The following is a 16,062-nucleotide window of genomic DNA, read 5'->3' as shown; positions in this document are numbered from 1 at the left end:
AGATCAGTGGAGAAGGAGAGGCAGGAGGTGCTCCAGGGGTCAGAGCTGAGATTCCTTTGCAGTCCATGGTGAAGCAGCCCATGGGGATCCATGGATCTGCTCACAGCCTGTGGAGGAGGTGCCCATGCTGGAGCAGGTGGGAGGACTGTTTGCTCATGTGAGGGACTCAAATTGCAGCGCTTTTGGCAGGACTGCTGGTCATGATATTGGACCCATGCTGGAGAAGTTCAAGAATTGTCTCCCATGGGAGGGACCCCATGGTCTCACAGGGTAACAACTCCTCTCCCTGAGCAGCAGATGAAAAACCTTGAGTGACGAACTGACCCAACCTCCCATGCCCTGTCTCCCTGCACTGTCAGTGGGAAGGAAGGAGGGGTTGGGGGAAAAGGTGTTTTTAAGGGCTTATTTTATTTCTCATTATTGTAGGATTTTGTTAGTAATAAACTCCCTTTGTACCTCTAAGGTGAGCTTGTTTTGCCCTTGGAGTGTTTTCTCTAGGTCCTTAACTCATGAGGCCTTCGTTAAATTTTTCTCTCCTCTGCCCAGCTGTAGCAGGGGAGTGAAAGTGAGCAAATTGTGTGGGTTGCATTTGGCCAGAGTCAAACCATGACAATCAGCCAAGGCAAAATACATGAACATTATAAAAGGTTTTGATGCTGTCTCTCACAGCATCTCTGGATTAAATATCCAGGATGCAGCTTGATAAATCCATTGTAGGTTGAGTGAGAAGTGAGCTGATAGGTCAGGTGCAAAGAGTAAATGAGATTGTCAGGCTGGTGAGCAGTCATTGGTGGGGTTTCTTCAATGTCTTCATAAATTATGTTGGTGCAGAAGTTGAATGTACATGAAATAAATTTGCTGTTAAGGACACTATGTTAGGATCTGTGATCTCCTTTGAGAGCAGAGGCCTTATAGAGAGGTCCAGATACACCAGAGAGCTGAGCAGTCACCAACCATATGAGCTTTAACAAGAGTAACTAATGAATTCTCCACCTGGGACACGATAATCCTGGTTACATGGACAAACTAAGAGATGGAGAGCAGCCCTATGGAAAGACATCTGGAGGATTTGGGTTGATGGCAACTGGAATATGAGTAAGCAGTGTGCCCTGGCAGCCAGAGGGGCCAGCTGTGTCCTGGGGTGTATCAGGCACAGCATGGCCAGCCAGTCGAGGGGGAGGTGACTGTCCAACTCTTTCCTGTGCTGAGGTGGTGTCACCTTGAATCCTGTTTTGGGTGCTTCAATGCAGAAAGGACATCAGACAGCAGATTGTGACCAAGGTGGGGAAGGCCTTGAAGCTCCTCCTTATAAGGAGAAGCTGAGGTCACTTGGCTTGTTGAGCCTGGAGAAGAGAAATGAAGGGTGACCCCATCACAGCCTGCACTTCCCTCAAGAAAACCATGAGGAGAAGGAGCTGATCTCCTGTCTCTGGTGACCAGCAGCAGGACAGGAAGACATGGAATGAAGCTGTGTCAGGGTAAGAGCAGGTTAGACATTAGAAAAATGTTCTTCATCCCAAGGGTGGTTGGATTCTGGAACAAGCTCCCCAAAAAAGTGGTCACAGCACCAAACCTGCCAGAGTTCAGGGAGCATTTGGCTGCTGCTCTTAGTCATACAGTTTAATTTGAGGTCCTTTGAGAAGTAAAACTTGCAGGTCCCTTCCAACTGAATTCTGTTTCTATGATAAACACCTGGGAATCTGTAAATCTGTGAGGTGTTTAATCCAAATAAATAAATTTTGCTTGCTATTTACAAAAATACTCTTTTAAGTGGTATATTTACTATTGAATTGGTTCATCAAGTCTCATAATGATTAGTAGTATCTGCTTGTTTAAGAGCATAAGCCTAGCATGTTTTAAACACAATTCTTCAAAAGATAATATTCCACAAAGATAATATTTTCACCCTCAAGTTAATTTTGCGTATTTTGGCATTACATAGGATTTTAACAGCTTGGGTGGAAAACTTTACCATTGAAAAGCATGTAATGAATGGCTTGAAATATTTTTTTCATTTTTGGAATATAAAGCTACAGTTGAAAGGTGATGATTCTGAACTTAAGTTAAACTACTGGTATCTGTCTGGTGTGTTCAGTGTCCTTTAGCCATTGCTGTGGCATACCTCTTAATGGTGCATCTTTTGGGAGGGCTGTGAGGAGGATCTGTTTTCTGTATCCCAGCATTCTCTTTCTGCAGAATTTGGGAGAAGAGTCCATTGCTATCCCTTTTAATTGTGCCTAGAGTTTCCTAAGAACGCTGTCCATACACAAATTTGTAAAGAAGTATGAATGCAGTGAGACAATTTCATTTAAGTGTCGCCTGTAAATTGGTCTATTCTCAAAGGATTTTTTCTTTTCCTAGCTAATAAATTGATTACACGAGAAGGGCCTTCCTTTCTGCAGATGCGAATAAAACATTTGATGAAGTCGAACTGCATCCCTCAAGCCACATTCTTGTCAAAATTGTGTGCAGATTCTCCAGAAATTGCAAATGTTTCATCTTTTCGCCAAGCCTACATCACATGTGTGTGTTCAATGTTGCCTAATGAAGACTCCATTAAGGAGGTTAGTAACCTATAGTCCCTTTTTTAATATATATTTATGAAGCATTTTAGAATTTATTTATGCAATACTAAGAACTGAAGCTGAAGAGTGAAACTGTTGCAGCAGAGTTCCATGAGAGGAATGATCTATTGCAGACTGCCGTAGGAAGGAATGTTTGGATGAACTGCTGCTGTGGATATGTATGTATGTATGCTTGATTAGATGTGTTTGAAAGCTTAAAAATTACAACTTCAGTTCCAATAATAAGCAAAATATAATTGGAAAGCTGTCTTTTCTGACTCAAACACTGGTACCAGGTACTTTTCATCTAGTTGTTCTGATGTAAGAATGGTTTTAAGGAAAAAAAAATCACTAAACAAACAAAACACACTTCAGAATTGTTCTTTCTGAACTCTTAACTTGTTTTTAGAGGTCTTCCTGTTCCAGTTACAATCATAGCAATGATTTGTGTTCACACATGGCTGCTGTTCACACAGCTGACTCTTGCCTCTATTGCCTCTTGATGTCACACAGCTGTTATGGGATCAGTCTCACTTGTATGCATCAGGTATAGTTTTAAATGTGAGACTTGGACATTGTGAGTAAACCTCAGTGAAACTGGAGGAAGCTTGAGATCCTAAAAAAAATGACTCTCACATCTGCACTTCCTGCATGAATGGCAGAATGATCATGTTGTACATATAAACTATTTTAAAAACCTTTCCTTTAAAGTACTTGTGAAAAAGAAATACTTGGATGGGTGTCTCTTCAGTCTGCACTTTGAGCCAGATTCCTGTTGCTGTGCTGTAGGAGCAGAGAATGTGTTTAACAGCTCACTGCAGACATCATCTGTGCATTGAAAGCTTTGGAGTTGATGGGGAGCTTACAGCATCTTTGATTGGATTGGCTGCTAATGAGAAATGGTAGAGAAATTATATTAAATTCTGTTCCTTTTTCAGTTTACTTTGAGGGCTGTGAAATGTAGCTGTAGCTGTTTTACCTTGATACTCAGAATAGTCTTTACTTGCCAGTCAAGTATAAAAGTTGGAACACAGATCAATGAATTGAATCAATTAATCGCTTAATTTTTTTTTTATGGGAAAACAGCCACAAAGCATCAAAGCATTATCTTAAAGCAGTAGTTTATTGACTTAACTGGACCTGAAGCTAAAACTGTGAAAGTATAAAGTCAGTGGTGTTCCAGTGATAGAAAGTTAACATTAATAACTGACAGTATGAAGATTTGCATGGCATGTTTCTTTGCATGCTTTGTCATAGGTGTTGTGTAGTTGACACTCTTACAGAATTGCTGAAGTCCAAGACTTCAAACACACTTTCATTTACACCTTTGTTTTAAGAGGCAAGAAATGTGTTGTATCATCATGTTACCTATCATCTTCCTCAGGTAGAAAGTTGTGAAGTCTAATGAAAAGTGGGAAAAGGGGATGGTGCATTTTTTTGTAAACATACTGAGAATAAAGTGCCTTTTCTTCTTAATTTTCTTTTTCTTTAAGATTGCAAAGGTGGATTGCAAAGAGGTACTAGATATCATATGTAATCTGGAATCTGAAGGACAAGAAAATACTGCATTTATTCTTTGTACAACATATCTTACCCATCAGCTTCAAACAGCAAATGTGTATTGCTCTTGGTAAGTGTAAGAGCTTCTGCTTCTGCTAACTGTTCCTCACTGGGTAGAACTGAGCCAATATAGTACAAAAACATGTAGAGAAGGTGGATTTATCCTTTACTTGAGCAGTGCATCAGACTGAAATACTTCCTAGATAATTACTTATTTTGTCACAAGTTGCTATGCTAATAGAGCAATTAGACAAAAGTAATGTTTATACCATTTGAAACTGTACTCACACTCTTGGCGTGAACACTGATACTTCTGTGGGGTCATAGATCTGTCAGTGGTGATGGGTCAGTGCTCTCAGGGTTGGTATTAAACCCCTAGCTTTGTGGTTTCACAAAGCACATTGTCAGTCTGTTCTTCCTTTGGGGATGCTTGGCCCCATGAAAGCCTGGTGCATTTTTTTCACCCAGAGATGTCAGTACCAGGAATGAGTGGAAGCAACACCCTGTAACAACTTCTCTCTGCTTCCCCCACAAGAGCCTTTTAACATTTTTATAATTTCTTTAACATCAAGTATTGTAGTACTAGATTTGGCCTGATTGTGACTGTAAAACTCTGACCTCTTAACTGTCTGGAGATGCAGAACCTTCTGCGCCTCTGTTTCAGCAGTGGTAAACTTGTAGAGCCAAAGCAGAGGGGCTGGTTTCTACCCTGCAGAATCTGGGTTTGTAGTTTTAGCTTTCAAGGTGTGGCTGAATATGTAGTTTTCTTCCATTTAAATCCCCACCTGGATAAAGCTTTACATGGCCAGACGTAGTATCAAGAATATGTTTGGAATTTGGATTTGGTTAGCTGTGGTATTGTTCATTTACTCCATGTTTTAAAGCCATTAAAAGAAGTTTTTACAGCACTTCAGTGTCTGCAGAATAATTGACAGTTCAGCCTACTCTATTCATGTGTACAAATAGGCCAGAAATGTCTTTTTGAGCAAAGAATGCGTTCTAAAAAGAAATTAACCTTTTGGAAGACTCAGGAGGGGAGGGTTCACCACACTTGAAGTTCTAGGGGATGTTTTTCATTAGGGATTTGAGTAGAATTATGTCTGAAGAGGTACAAGGCTAGAGTCACCCCCCATGTTCTCTTGTCAAAGAGAGATGCAGCAACTAATATTCTTTTGGGGTAAGTTATATTGTTTGCTTTTGTCCAAAAATAAGAGCTGTATCCCTAGGGTGCAAACGAAGAGAGTCAGACTTTGTATTGTTGGACTGTTGGGACTGGAGACCAGGCTCGAGGATGTCACGTTTATTGTTACAGAATAACATTTCTTCTATGTGACAACAAATGTGGGTAGATTTTTTTTGCTTGCATTATGGAGTCTGCAATGAAACTCTTTAGCATTGGAATGCAATTTTCAGGCGCTGTAGCTCTAACCTGTAGATTACTCATCTCTGCGTCAGTCTGACTCCCAGGTGAGGCCTGCCTGAGGCTGATGCTAACACAAAACATCATGCAGCTGTAACATGCAACTTGAATTTCAGCTTTCAACTTGCTTAGCCTGGGTGACAGGCAGTGATGGCTTGAAGATCCAAATGGTAGCACAGTCCAGCAACATAAATATGTCCCTGCTTACAGAAGGTTAGCAGGTTTGTGTCACATCACTATGGCCTACACTGTTCTAGTCATTCTGAGGAGGTGCTGGGTTAGGCTGTGCTGCCCTGTCCATAGCACAGTTCCCTCTCTGCTGCCATCCTGACAGATTTCTCAAGTTCCAGCTGCCTCCCCTGAGGGTGAGATGGGAGAATGAAGTCTTCTGCCTTCTGGTAACACTGACATTGTAGAGATGTGTAAATTGAACCTGTAGTACTGCACCTAGCAGTGCTTGTGCAACAGCACTGGACACAGCCAATGCCACCTGGACCCACTGAGAGCAAAGCTCCAGGGTGCTGGAGCACAGATGGAAGTTCACCTTCTGATGGACTCCTGTATGTATGGTGAAGCTGGTGTAATACTTCTGGGCCATCAGACTGCTTTCTCACTTTGACACTGTATAAGTCTATTTGAAAAGTACAGTTGCTTGAAAGTCAGGATGCCTGGCTGTTGGTGCAGTGCTGCTTCACTGACCTTCAGCTGTGTTCCTGGGGCCAGATATGGATGGAACAATTATTTAGCCACAAAGTAGATGAATTCAAGTGGCTGATATGACATAAAACGTATCATTTGGAGGGTTGCTTTTATCAGATCACCCAGCTTGACTGATATTCCGTAATATTTCATGTAGCAGGTGTAGTGGGCATGCATTATGGTGATTGAAAATGAGGAGCTCTGCTCCAATACAAACTGTGGCACTCACTGAAATCATTGTAGGGCTGATTTTGAGCAGTAGTCTGGCAAGGAGATAAGGTAATATTGTCTGCATTGGTGAGCTAGGCTCCATCCATAGCATGACAAATGCAAGAGCAGGCTGGAAAGACCAGCCGCTGCTTTTAAGGAGGCAGAAATTGCTTAATTCACTTCTGTCTTGCTTTAAGACAATTGAAGGGGTGGACACTCCAAAATTAATTACCTGACCTTTTAGTTTTAACCACTTCCTTTTTCACCCATAAGGAAAGATGGATGCAAGAAAATAAAAGTAAAAAGATTAATAATTTACCAAAAAATGAGGCATCAACAAATACTAAATAGCACTAGTAAAGTAACACTAGCAATCACTAGATACAGAGTTGCTGAATATCAGACTCTGAAACAGTTTTGGATTGCAAAGTGCAACTTCTTGGGTTGCTACTGTTGCTATTCAGAGACCTACCTGAAGCAACTCGCTCTGAAGCCCAGAAATAAACAAAAGAAGGATGTGTTTTCTTGATGTCTGGTTCTCAAGGCTGTGGCTGACCTTGCAGTCAGAAGCCTCTGTGTGTAGTTGACATACACAGTGGATGTGTTAGCAAAAGTGAAGTTTACCAAAGGAAAAGAAGAAAAAGGTTTTTTTCACTTGATACAAGAGATACAGATCCTATGGCTCTGCTACTTTTGGGCAGTCCATGTGCTGGCAGAACAGCAAGTGACAGGTTGTATCCTTAAGTGGCTGTGCTGCCTTGGGTATTATAAATTGCTAAATAGAATGGCTTTGTGCTCTCATGGTGTGAGTGGGAAAGCACAGAGAGAGCAGACAGCCTTCAGCTTCCAGATGCCTTACATGATGCTGTGCAAAGGGTGGTTCTGTTCCCTGTTAGTGGCAGTCACATCACCTGGCTGCAGGTGTCAGCAGCTGAGCTGCTTGCTTATTGGAAGAGAAGTGGCAACTTTGCACTATGATTCATCTCACCCATTTTAAATTTCTATGTGAGAGGTAAAGACTCTGGAAGTGGAGGACTGTTTGGGGTTTTTTTGTCTAGAAAGGAAGTCTGTGCAGCTCTAGATGTGTTCATTAAGTGAGATGAATCCCACTGCCAGTGTCTTTCCCCAGTATCAGGAGATACACTGGGGGTTGATCTGATGCTGGGGTGGGGTACAGGAACTCTTCAGTGTCACTTGGAGATCAGGACCTTATTGAAGTGTGTACTGTCCTTGAATAACACTGAAATTTTCTTGCCATCAGCTCTGAATTGACACACTGTGACTGTACAAATTTGTGTGTATCTGCAATGTTCTTACATTCTGCTTTCAACACTTCACAGGGAACTGACGCTTTTCTGGAGCAAACTGCAGAGAAGAATAGATCCTTCCTTAGACTCCTTTTTGGAGAGATGTCGTCAGTTTGGCATCATTGCCAAGACACTACAGCATCTATTTTTCTTGATAAGAGTCATACAATCCGAAGTAAGTAATTACAGTCCTGAGTCTTTGGACTCAACTAGAGCTGTTTACATGAATTTATTATTTTCTTAATAATCCTATTGAACTGAAAAAAAAATATATAGCTTATATAATTATTCCTACTTTCTGATTAAGTGCCTAATAACACACTGATAAAAATCTTCTGTTTTCTTTAAACAGGCAGAGGAAGCGGGACTTGCCGTGTCTGTTTTGTTGTGTGTGAGAGCCCTTCAGATCAGGTCCAACGGAAGCGATGAGATGAAGACATCAGTGTGTAAAACAATTGCATGCCTTTTACCAGAAGATCTTGAAGTTAGAAGAGCCTGTCAGCTCACAGAATTCTTACTTGAGCCAACTTGGAGTGGATTTAATGCGTTGGAAGAGCTCTATATGCAACCAGACCAAAAATTTGATGAAGAAAATGCACTGGTTCCAAATTCACTCCGCTGTGAACTGCTGTTGGCTTTGAAAGCGTATTGGCCATTTGATCCTGAATTTTGGGACTGGAAGACTTTAAAGCGACATTGTCATAAACTGTTAGGGAAGGTAGCTTCTGATTCCGAGGATGATGTAGGTTGTCATATGTCACTCAACGAGACCGACATGTTAGAAACTTTCTTTAGTGACTATGATGAGGCAAAGGAACACAAATATTATGATGGAAAAGACACATTGAACCACCCTAAGGAAAAATCAAGAGTAAAAAAACCAATTGGTTCTTCAGAAAGATACCAGAGATGGCTTCAATACAAGTTTTTTTGTGTGCTCTGCAAAAGGGAGTGTATAGAGGCCAGAATACTGCATCATTCTAAGATGCACATGGAAGATGGTATTTATACATGTCCTGTTTGCACAAAAAAGTTCAAGAGAAAGGAATTTTTTGTACCACATGTAATGGAACATGTTAAAATGCCACCAAGTAGAACACACAGACCTAAAAAGAAAATAATTCTGAAAAAAGAGAGATCACCGCAAAAGGCAACAGTTTCCAGCAGCCCTCCCCCAGTGTTCCCAGAAAGGTCACACCAGGCGCAGCTCCCTGAAAGCTTTGATGATGACACACAGGAATACGTCACATTCAGCCAACTGGAAAATTGCCAGCTGCAAGACAGAGACATCTACCCCTGTCCTGGGACAGATTGTTCTAGAGTATTTAAACAGTTTAAGTATTTAAGTGTGCATCTGAAAGCTGAACATCAAAACAATGATGAGAATGCAAAACACTACTTGGATATGAAGAACAGGAGGGAGAAATGTGCGTTCTGCCGCCGGCACTTCATGACGTCCTTCCACCTGCGGGAGCACGAGCGCGTGCACTGCGGGCCTCAGCCTTACATGTGTGTGTCCATGGACTGCTACGCCAGGTTTGGGTCAGTGAATGAGCTTCTCAACCACAAACAAACTCATGATGATCTTCGGTATAAATGTGAGCTAAATGGCTGTAATATTGTTTTCAGTGACTTAGGGCAGCTTTATCATCATGAGGCGCAGCACTTCAGAGATGCGTCATACACCTGCAACTACTTTGGTTGCAAAAAGTTTTATTATTCAAAAACTGAATTTCAGAATCACCTTGCAGCACATGATATCCAAGTGTCAAATGGGGAAGGGAAGCAAAGGCTGAACCTTGAAGGGTTGGTTTCAGAAGAAAAATCCAGTTATCTTCCAGACTCTCAGCTGCTTGAACAATCTGAAAATTCCAGTCTGAATGATAACTTGGATCCCTCAGGCTCTCAGGAAATTCCACAGGTGAAGGAAGAATCTCTCTCTGACAGTGAAGATCTCAACAGTGAAAATAATTGCAGCCTGCATTGTGGGAAGCACAGGGCAGATGCTGCAGTAAGCCAAGGTCAGACATCTCCACAGCTGCTTCAAACAGTGGCTCACAACCAGTCAGTTCCAGGTTTTGTCATGTCCCAGGAAGGAGTCTTCCATCCAGCAAATATGAAACAACAGTGTTCCAATGTGGCAGTTTGCTTTGATGAAAAAAGCCTTTCCTGTGGTTTTGAAGGCTGCTGTCCCACCCATAAAAATTCCAGAAGTATGCAAAAACACCTTCGAAGGGCCCATCCATACAACTTTAAAGGTAAAAGAAACATGGAGATGAAAACTAAATACTTTCTCGATCTGTTAAGTGATGCTCAGGACAGTAAATCCCCTACAGATATGAGTCCAGAGTTAGGTCACAGTTCTGATACAAATGCTGACTCTCCAGAAAGCTTGTGTTGTGCTGTAGATGCTACAGGAAGCAGTAGCCTGAGGGAAGAGACTTGTCCTTCTTCCCCAGAAACATCTTTCTATGACAGTTCTAAAGAAGCAGATATTGAAGATAACATGTTGGAACTATTGTTAGGCTTGAAACATCTAAGCTTAAAAAATGCTAGTGTTCAGAATTCAAGACAGAAATCTTTTCTGGGCTATTCTTCTAGGGATGGCAAGTGCCCTGAGTCTGTTGATGAAACTACCTCAAAATTTCACCTTCAAGAGCAAGATGATAATTTACCCAGCCAGTATCTTACTCAGCTGGCAGCTAAACCATTTTTCTGTGAATGTCACGGATGTACATGTGAGTTTGTGACCAGAGAAGCTCTCTTAATGCATTATGTTAAAAAGCATAACTATTCAAAGGAAATGGTTCTTCAACTAAATATGTTCCAGCATCGGTATTCACCATTTAAGTGTCATATTTGCCAAAGATCGTTTACAAGAAAAACACATCTTCGAATTCACTATAGAAAAAAACATCAAATTGGCTGCGAGAGGGTGGCTCACAAGGTGTGTCCTAGTGAAAATTTCGATCATGTAGGTTTATGTTCAGAGGACATGCATAAGGACAGCACTGCTCCAGTGCCTGCCTGTGCAAATAGCATTGGGTTCCCTGGACATTCGGACTCGGAACAGCTGTGTCACCCAAAAAAGGAAGACTGCTCTTCTGAGACTGATTTGGAGTCCAATGAAGAGACAGACAATGACGTAACAAGAAAAACATCTAACATAACTTCTCTGGACAGTCATAGGGAAGAACTGGAAGCAAGACAGGGAAGAGGAAGCAAAAGAACAGTTGCTAAAGGAAACTTATGTTACATATTGCATAAGTACCACAAACCATTTCATTGTATACATAAAAGCTGCAACTCGGCATTCACAAACCAGAAAGGTTTGATTCGCCATTACAGAACTGTTCACCAGTATAACAAGGAACAGCTCTGCTTAGAAAAAGACAAAGCAAGAACAAAAAGGGAACTTGTCAAATGTAAAAAAATATTTGCATGCAAACACAAAGACTGTGGTAAGCGTTTTCTGTGTTCTAAAGCTCTTGCTAAGCATTGTAGTGATTTCCACAATGAAATTTTAGAGGATCAAAAACTGCTTTCTGAAGCTGAGTCTGCCAGATTTGCTTGTAACCAAGCCCACTGCCATGCTGTATTTTATACATTTAATAAGCTTAAACAGCACCTAATAGAAGAACATGCCAATGAAGAAAAATTAAACAAAGATTTTGAAATCCATTGTGACCTTAATGGCTGCAATAGAATTTTCACAAATTACAGTCACTATTCTCAACACGTATATTTCAGACACAGTGAATATTATGATAGTCTCTTTGGAAATCAGAAAGAGGAGGATGATAATGAAGATAAAGATAAAAATGAGCAAAATTATTTGAAAGACGGCTTTAACACAAGCAAGCAGAATGGGAAGCAGTTAAAAGAAAAAGCTAAAAGAATTAGCAGAAGCAGAGAAAAGCATTTGCTGAATTTCAAAACAAAGGAGGAAGCCCTACAAATGTGCAAAGAGAAATCTAACCAGACACAGTACCCCTGCATGGTCCAGGGGTGCCTGTCTGTTGTCAAACTGGAAAGCAGCATAGTGCGGCACTATAAGCGCACACACCAGATGACCAACATGTACATTGAGCAGCGCCTTCAGAAACTCGTTCTTTGTGTTAAATGTGGCATCATGATTGAAAAGCAATCTTGCTCTGACACAGCTTCAGACTCAGATAAAAAAGATGTAGAAGTTAATGAGGATAAATCAGCTAATTCTGAGCCCGTGCAGGAAAGTGACAAACCCCTTGTTCCAAATCCTGCCTGTGATCCTCCAGATGTGAGTGATGAAGACCAAAAACAATGTCCACCGAGTAGTGTGAATTGTGATACCAGTGCCTTTGTGTACTCAGGCACTTTAAAATGTAACCACAGTTCAAAAGACACCTGTTTTGAAGAGTCTAACACCAGGGAGACAACTGTGTGTAAAACTGAAGATCTTCCTGAAAGCAGTGAAAGAGAGAATAACTCTTCTTTCTCCAGTTTACAATTAGAGTTGCCAAAAGAGAAAGACCCAGGAGGATGTCAGCATAGTGCGGTTAATCAGAATGCGAAAAGAAATGTACTTTGTGCTACGAAGGACAAATTTCAAAAGCCTCCTGTGTCCAAACCATTTGATTTAAAGACATATAAACCAATGGGATTTGAGTCTTCATTTTTAAAATTTATTCAGGAAAGTGAGAGAAAAGATGATGATGATGATGATGATGATTGTGATGAGGTGGTAGAATGGGAGTCTCCTGAGCCATTGCCAGCAGGTGAAACGTTGCAAAAAGAGGGAGACAGTCAAGGGAACACACCAGTAAACAACTTTGTAAGTGATGAAAATGTAATCATAACCCCAAATAATCCTGGGCAGCTAACAGAGATCCAGCCCTTGCTGTCAGAGTCCTCATCTGCCCCTTCCTTAGAAAATCTGAGGGCAATCTTGGACAAGGCCCTAACGGACTGTGGAGACCTTGCCTTAAAACAGCTGCATTACTTAAGACCAGTAGTTGTTCTTGAAAGATCCAAGTTTTCCACACCTCTCATAGATTTATTTCCAACAAAAAAGGCAGATGAGCTGTGTGTAGGAAGTACATAAGTAGCTTTGCTTAGAGCAGATAGCCTCCACTACTGCTGTACGGGGAGAACTTCAAATTAGAACAGTAATTGTTACAGTACACACTTTTTAGGTTAGTTTTGACTGTTTGATTCCATGAATGTATAATATCTGTCAAAAGTATTGGCCAAGTTAATTTAGCTCCCCATTTTTTTCAATGAACAATGCTGATTTTGGTGCTATTTAACACATCAGAATACTGGGGGCTTCCTCTTGAAGAGTAAATGTGCATGATTGTATATGGAACAAGTACTGGGGTACCAGGGTTTGGGGGGCGATGGAGTTATTACTTGACTTGAATGTGCACCCCAGGGTGCTTTGTGTAACATATTGTACACTACAGCATCTTATATTTTTTGAGTTATGAGTTTCAATAAATTACAGTTTTTCACCCATTTGTTTACTGTACAGTAAATCTTTAATGTGCTTTACTTGTAATTGAGTTTGGGACCATTCTGAGTGCATTGGACAGTGTTGCTTAAGTTTATGCATTTGTAGATAATTTATCAAACTGATAAAATAGATACAGAAAAGTAAAGTATTACATTTTATTTTACAACATTCTCTGTGCTTTTTTCAGACTTGAAAGAACTATAATTAGTACAGGCTTACTAATTACACTTATGCATGCAAAAGTCTTTGTTCCTTTAAAGGCAGAGGGTGCTTTCTGAGACTGTCTGGCACCACCTGAGTGTGTGATGAATGTTGCCAGACTTCCAAGCAGGTTCTGTGACATGAAAGTACCAATATACATTTAGGGCTTTCCCGTTGGCTTTTTTTGACAATGAATGAAACCTAGCTGGAAGATTCACCAGAAGAGTCAGCTAATATTTTAAGCCCTGTTTCTTGTCCTGTCTCTCATTTCTTGCCACTTACGGCTACATCATGAGGCCCTGAATCACAGAATCACTGTCCCCACATCTCCCTGGGGATTCTAATGAGCAAGCAAGCAATCACAGCTTCTTACTGATTGAAGGCTTGGGTGTTGTTGGGGCTTCTGGGTTTTTGTACTGTAATCTGAAAAGCAGCAGTGGAAAGGAAGTGGAAAAAACTTTGGGAAATGTTTAAAACAGCATGAGTATTGGCTGGGTGCAGGAATGATGGCAGCTATCAAACCATCTAGTGAACTGTGGCATGACCAAAACTGGGCAGAAATGGCATCTCTGTAATATGTTTGGGAAAATAAAGTTATTTGGGCTTAGTTAGCCCAAAATACTAACCTAGTTAGTTAGGTTAAAGTCATAGACCAAACAAGAGAAGTGTAGCTTACTGCCTAGCCTTACATGTAATTTTTTCTCTCTAAACTGTAAGCTTTTAATGAAATAAATAGAGTGCATCAATCTTCTCACAAAGTTTTAAAAATTGAAGTTATGTCAAAAGGTTAAACATTTCAACATCATCAGACAGCGGTCAGTGTGTTCCAAAATAATTTCTCTCTCTAAAATAACAAAGTATCTCTTTTAGTAATGTGGGCTCATAGGGTGTTCATACTTCAGTCGAAAGATACCAGTACAGCACTGGTCAGCTTCTTCCTTGTTACAAGCTGTATCTTGCCAATTTCAGACTGTCAGTGTTTCAGTCTTTGAACTCCATCACCTCCAAAATGCACTACTGTCTCAATGAGGTAATAGGTGTCACACCATCAAAACTGTACAGCTTGAATCTACATCTTTATCCCATTTGGGCTTTTTTATCTGATCTAATTGCCTGGCACAGATGGGTATCAGAGAAGGAGGCCACAAAAAGGTAAAGGTTTGAAGAGTTTTTACTATCTATTTCTGTTTTCATGCCATGAGGTAGAGCATCATTTTCCCTCCCAAGTGCTACCAAAATTTGTCTTACAATGATGTAACATTTCCAGCTTCTTGCTTTCAAGCATACAGGAGAAACATTTTGTTCTGCAGTAGAGGAACACCATTGCACTGACTTTCCAAAAAAATTTATTCTGAATGTGAAGAGTAGATACTTCAGAAAACACATTTCATAGGGAATGTTGCTTCCATTTTTAAAATTGTTGTCTTCGAGTGTGTGGATTTTATAGGACAAAAACATATTTATTGGTTGTGCATGCCTAAACTCTCCAAGCCTGTGGGCTGCCCTGCCATGTTCCGTGGGTAATAAAAACCTGTAAATACCTTTACAATGACAGACCTTCCAGACTGACTTCTCTTTCCAGCAGAGCTCACAGCAGAGCCAACAGCACTTCCTCATCTACCCTGTTCTTCTGCAGGGATATATTACATTACAGAAAACGCTGAGTTTCAATATATTTGACAGGTCATTCTTCTATATATAATAGGTAACTGATAATGAGAACATTAAGTTTGCGTTATTTTATTAAAAATTAATTACTAAAAATCCACAGACACGTTCTGTTACACTTTATGCTGGTCGAAATTAGATAAGTGACTGATACTAAAATGCCACATCTAGAAGTGGCTAAACGTTAACAGGCCTCTTACTGCATCTTTGTCAGTTGGGCAGTCCCTGTGCTCTGCATGGCTTGCTTGTCCCCAGCTGCCGGGCGAGCTCTGGATTCCAGCAGCGCCGTGCTGTCCTCGCGGAGCATTACACACACCAAATCTGACGTGCGCGTTTCAGCTTTAAATAAATCAGTAAGTACTGCAGTAGTCAGTGTTAATTTCTGTACTTCTCTTAGTGTTTCTGTAAAAGGTTTTGGACAAGTACTAACGAGGCTTTATATGCATTATTGTGCGCAGTCTGAGTAATTTATACTGAAGAAAAATAATCCAAACGTCTTCCCAGATCCTCGCTATGCTGCCACACACACGTGCTTGACCGGGGTGGCCGAGCCGTGCCGGGCGGAGCCGTGCCGGGCAGAGCTGAGCCAGAGCCCGCCGCTGCCGCCGTACTTCATCATCTCACGGAGCCCACCTCCCCTCACGGAGCCCGCTGCCGCCCCTGCCCCTCAGGGCTGCTCCTCACGGAGCCCACCGCCCCTTACGGAGCACGCCGCCGCCGTCCCTCAACGGAGCCCGCCGCTGCCGCCGTCCCTCACGGAGCCGGCTGCCCCTCACGGAGCCCACCGCCCCTCACGGAGCCCACCGCCCCTCACGGAGCCCACCGCCCCTCACGGAGCCCGCCGCCGCCGCCGCCCCTCAGGGCCGCCCCTCACGGAGCCCGCCGCCGCCGCCCCTCACTGCCGCCCCGCCCTCGGTTCCTCCGGCCGCCAGGCGGCGC

The 16,062-nt window shown here is 41.7% G+C and overlaps 1 protein-coding gene across 3 annotated transcripts in view; it reads left to right on the top strand.

Annotated features, from left to right (window-relative positions):
• RLF (RLF zinc finger) overlaps positions 1-13,256 on the top strand; it is a 40,760-nt gene extending 27,504 nt beyond the window's left edge. For all 3 annotated transcript variants that reach the window (XM_086863594.1, XM_086863595.1, XM_023940913.2), the window contains 4 exons: positions 2,362-2,564; positions 4,058-4,194; positions 7,794-7,935; positions 8,113-13,256. In XM_086863594.1, coding sequence (XP_086719720.1) covers positions 2,362-2,564; positions 4,058-4,194; positions 7,794-7,935; positions 8,113-12,843 — 5,213 coding nt within the window. In that variant the 3' untranslated portion in view covers positions 12,844-13,256. The remainder of the gene's footprint in view (positions 1-2,361; positions 2,565-4,057; positions 4,195-7,793; positions 7,936-8,112) is intronic.
• Positions 13,257-16,062: the final 2,806 nt, after the last annotated feature.

Source organism: Cyanistes caeruleus, chromosome 26 (genome assembly GCF_971803275.1).
Source record: "Cyanistes caeruleus chromosome 26, bCyaCae1.hap1.1, whole genome shotgun sequence".
In the NCBI taxonomy this organism is placed as follows: Eukaryota; Metazoa; Chordata; class Aves; order Passeriformes; family Paridae; genus Cyanistes; species Cyanistes caeruleus.
This window is presented reverse-complemented; position numbering and strand designations above follow the sequence as displayed.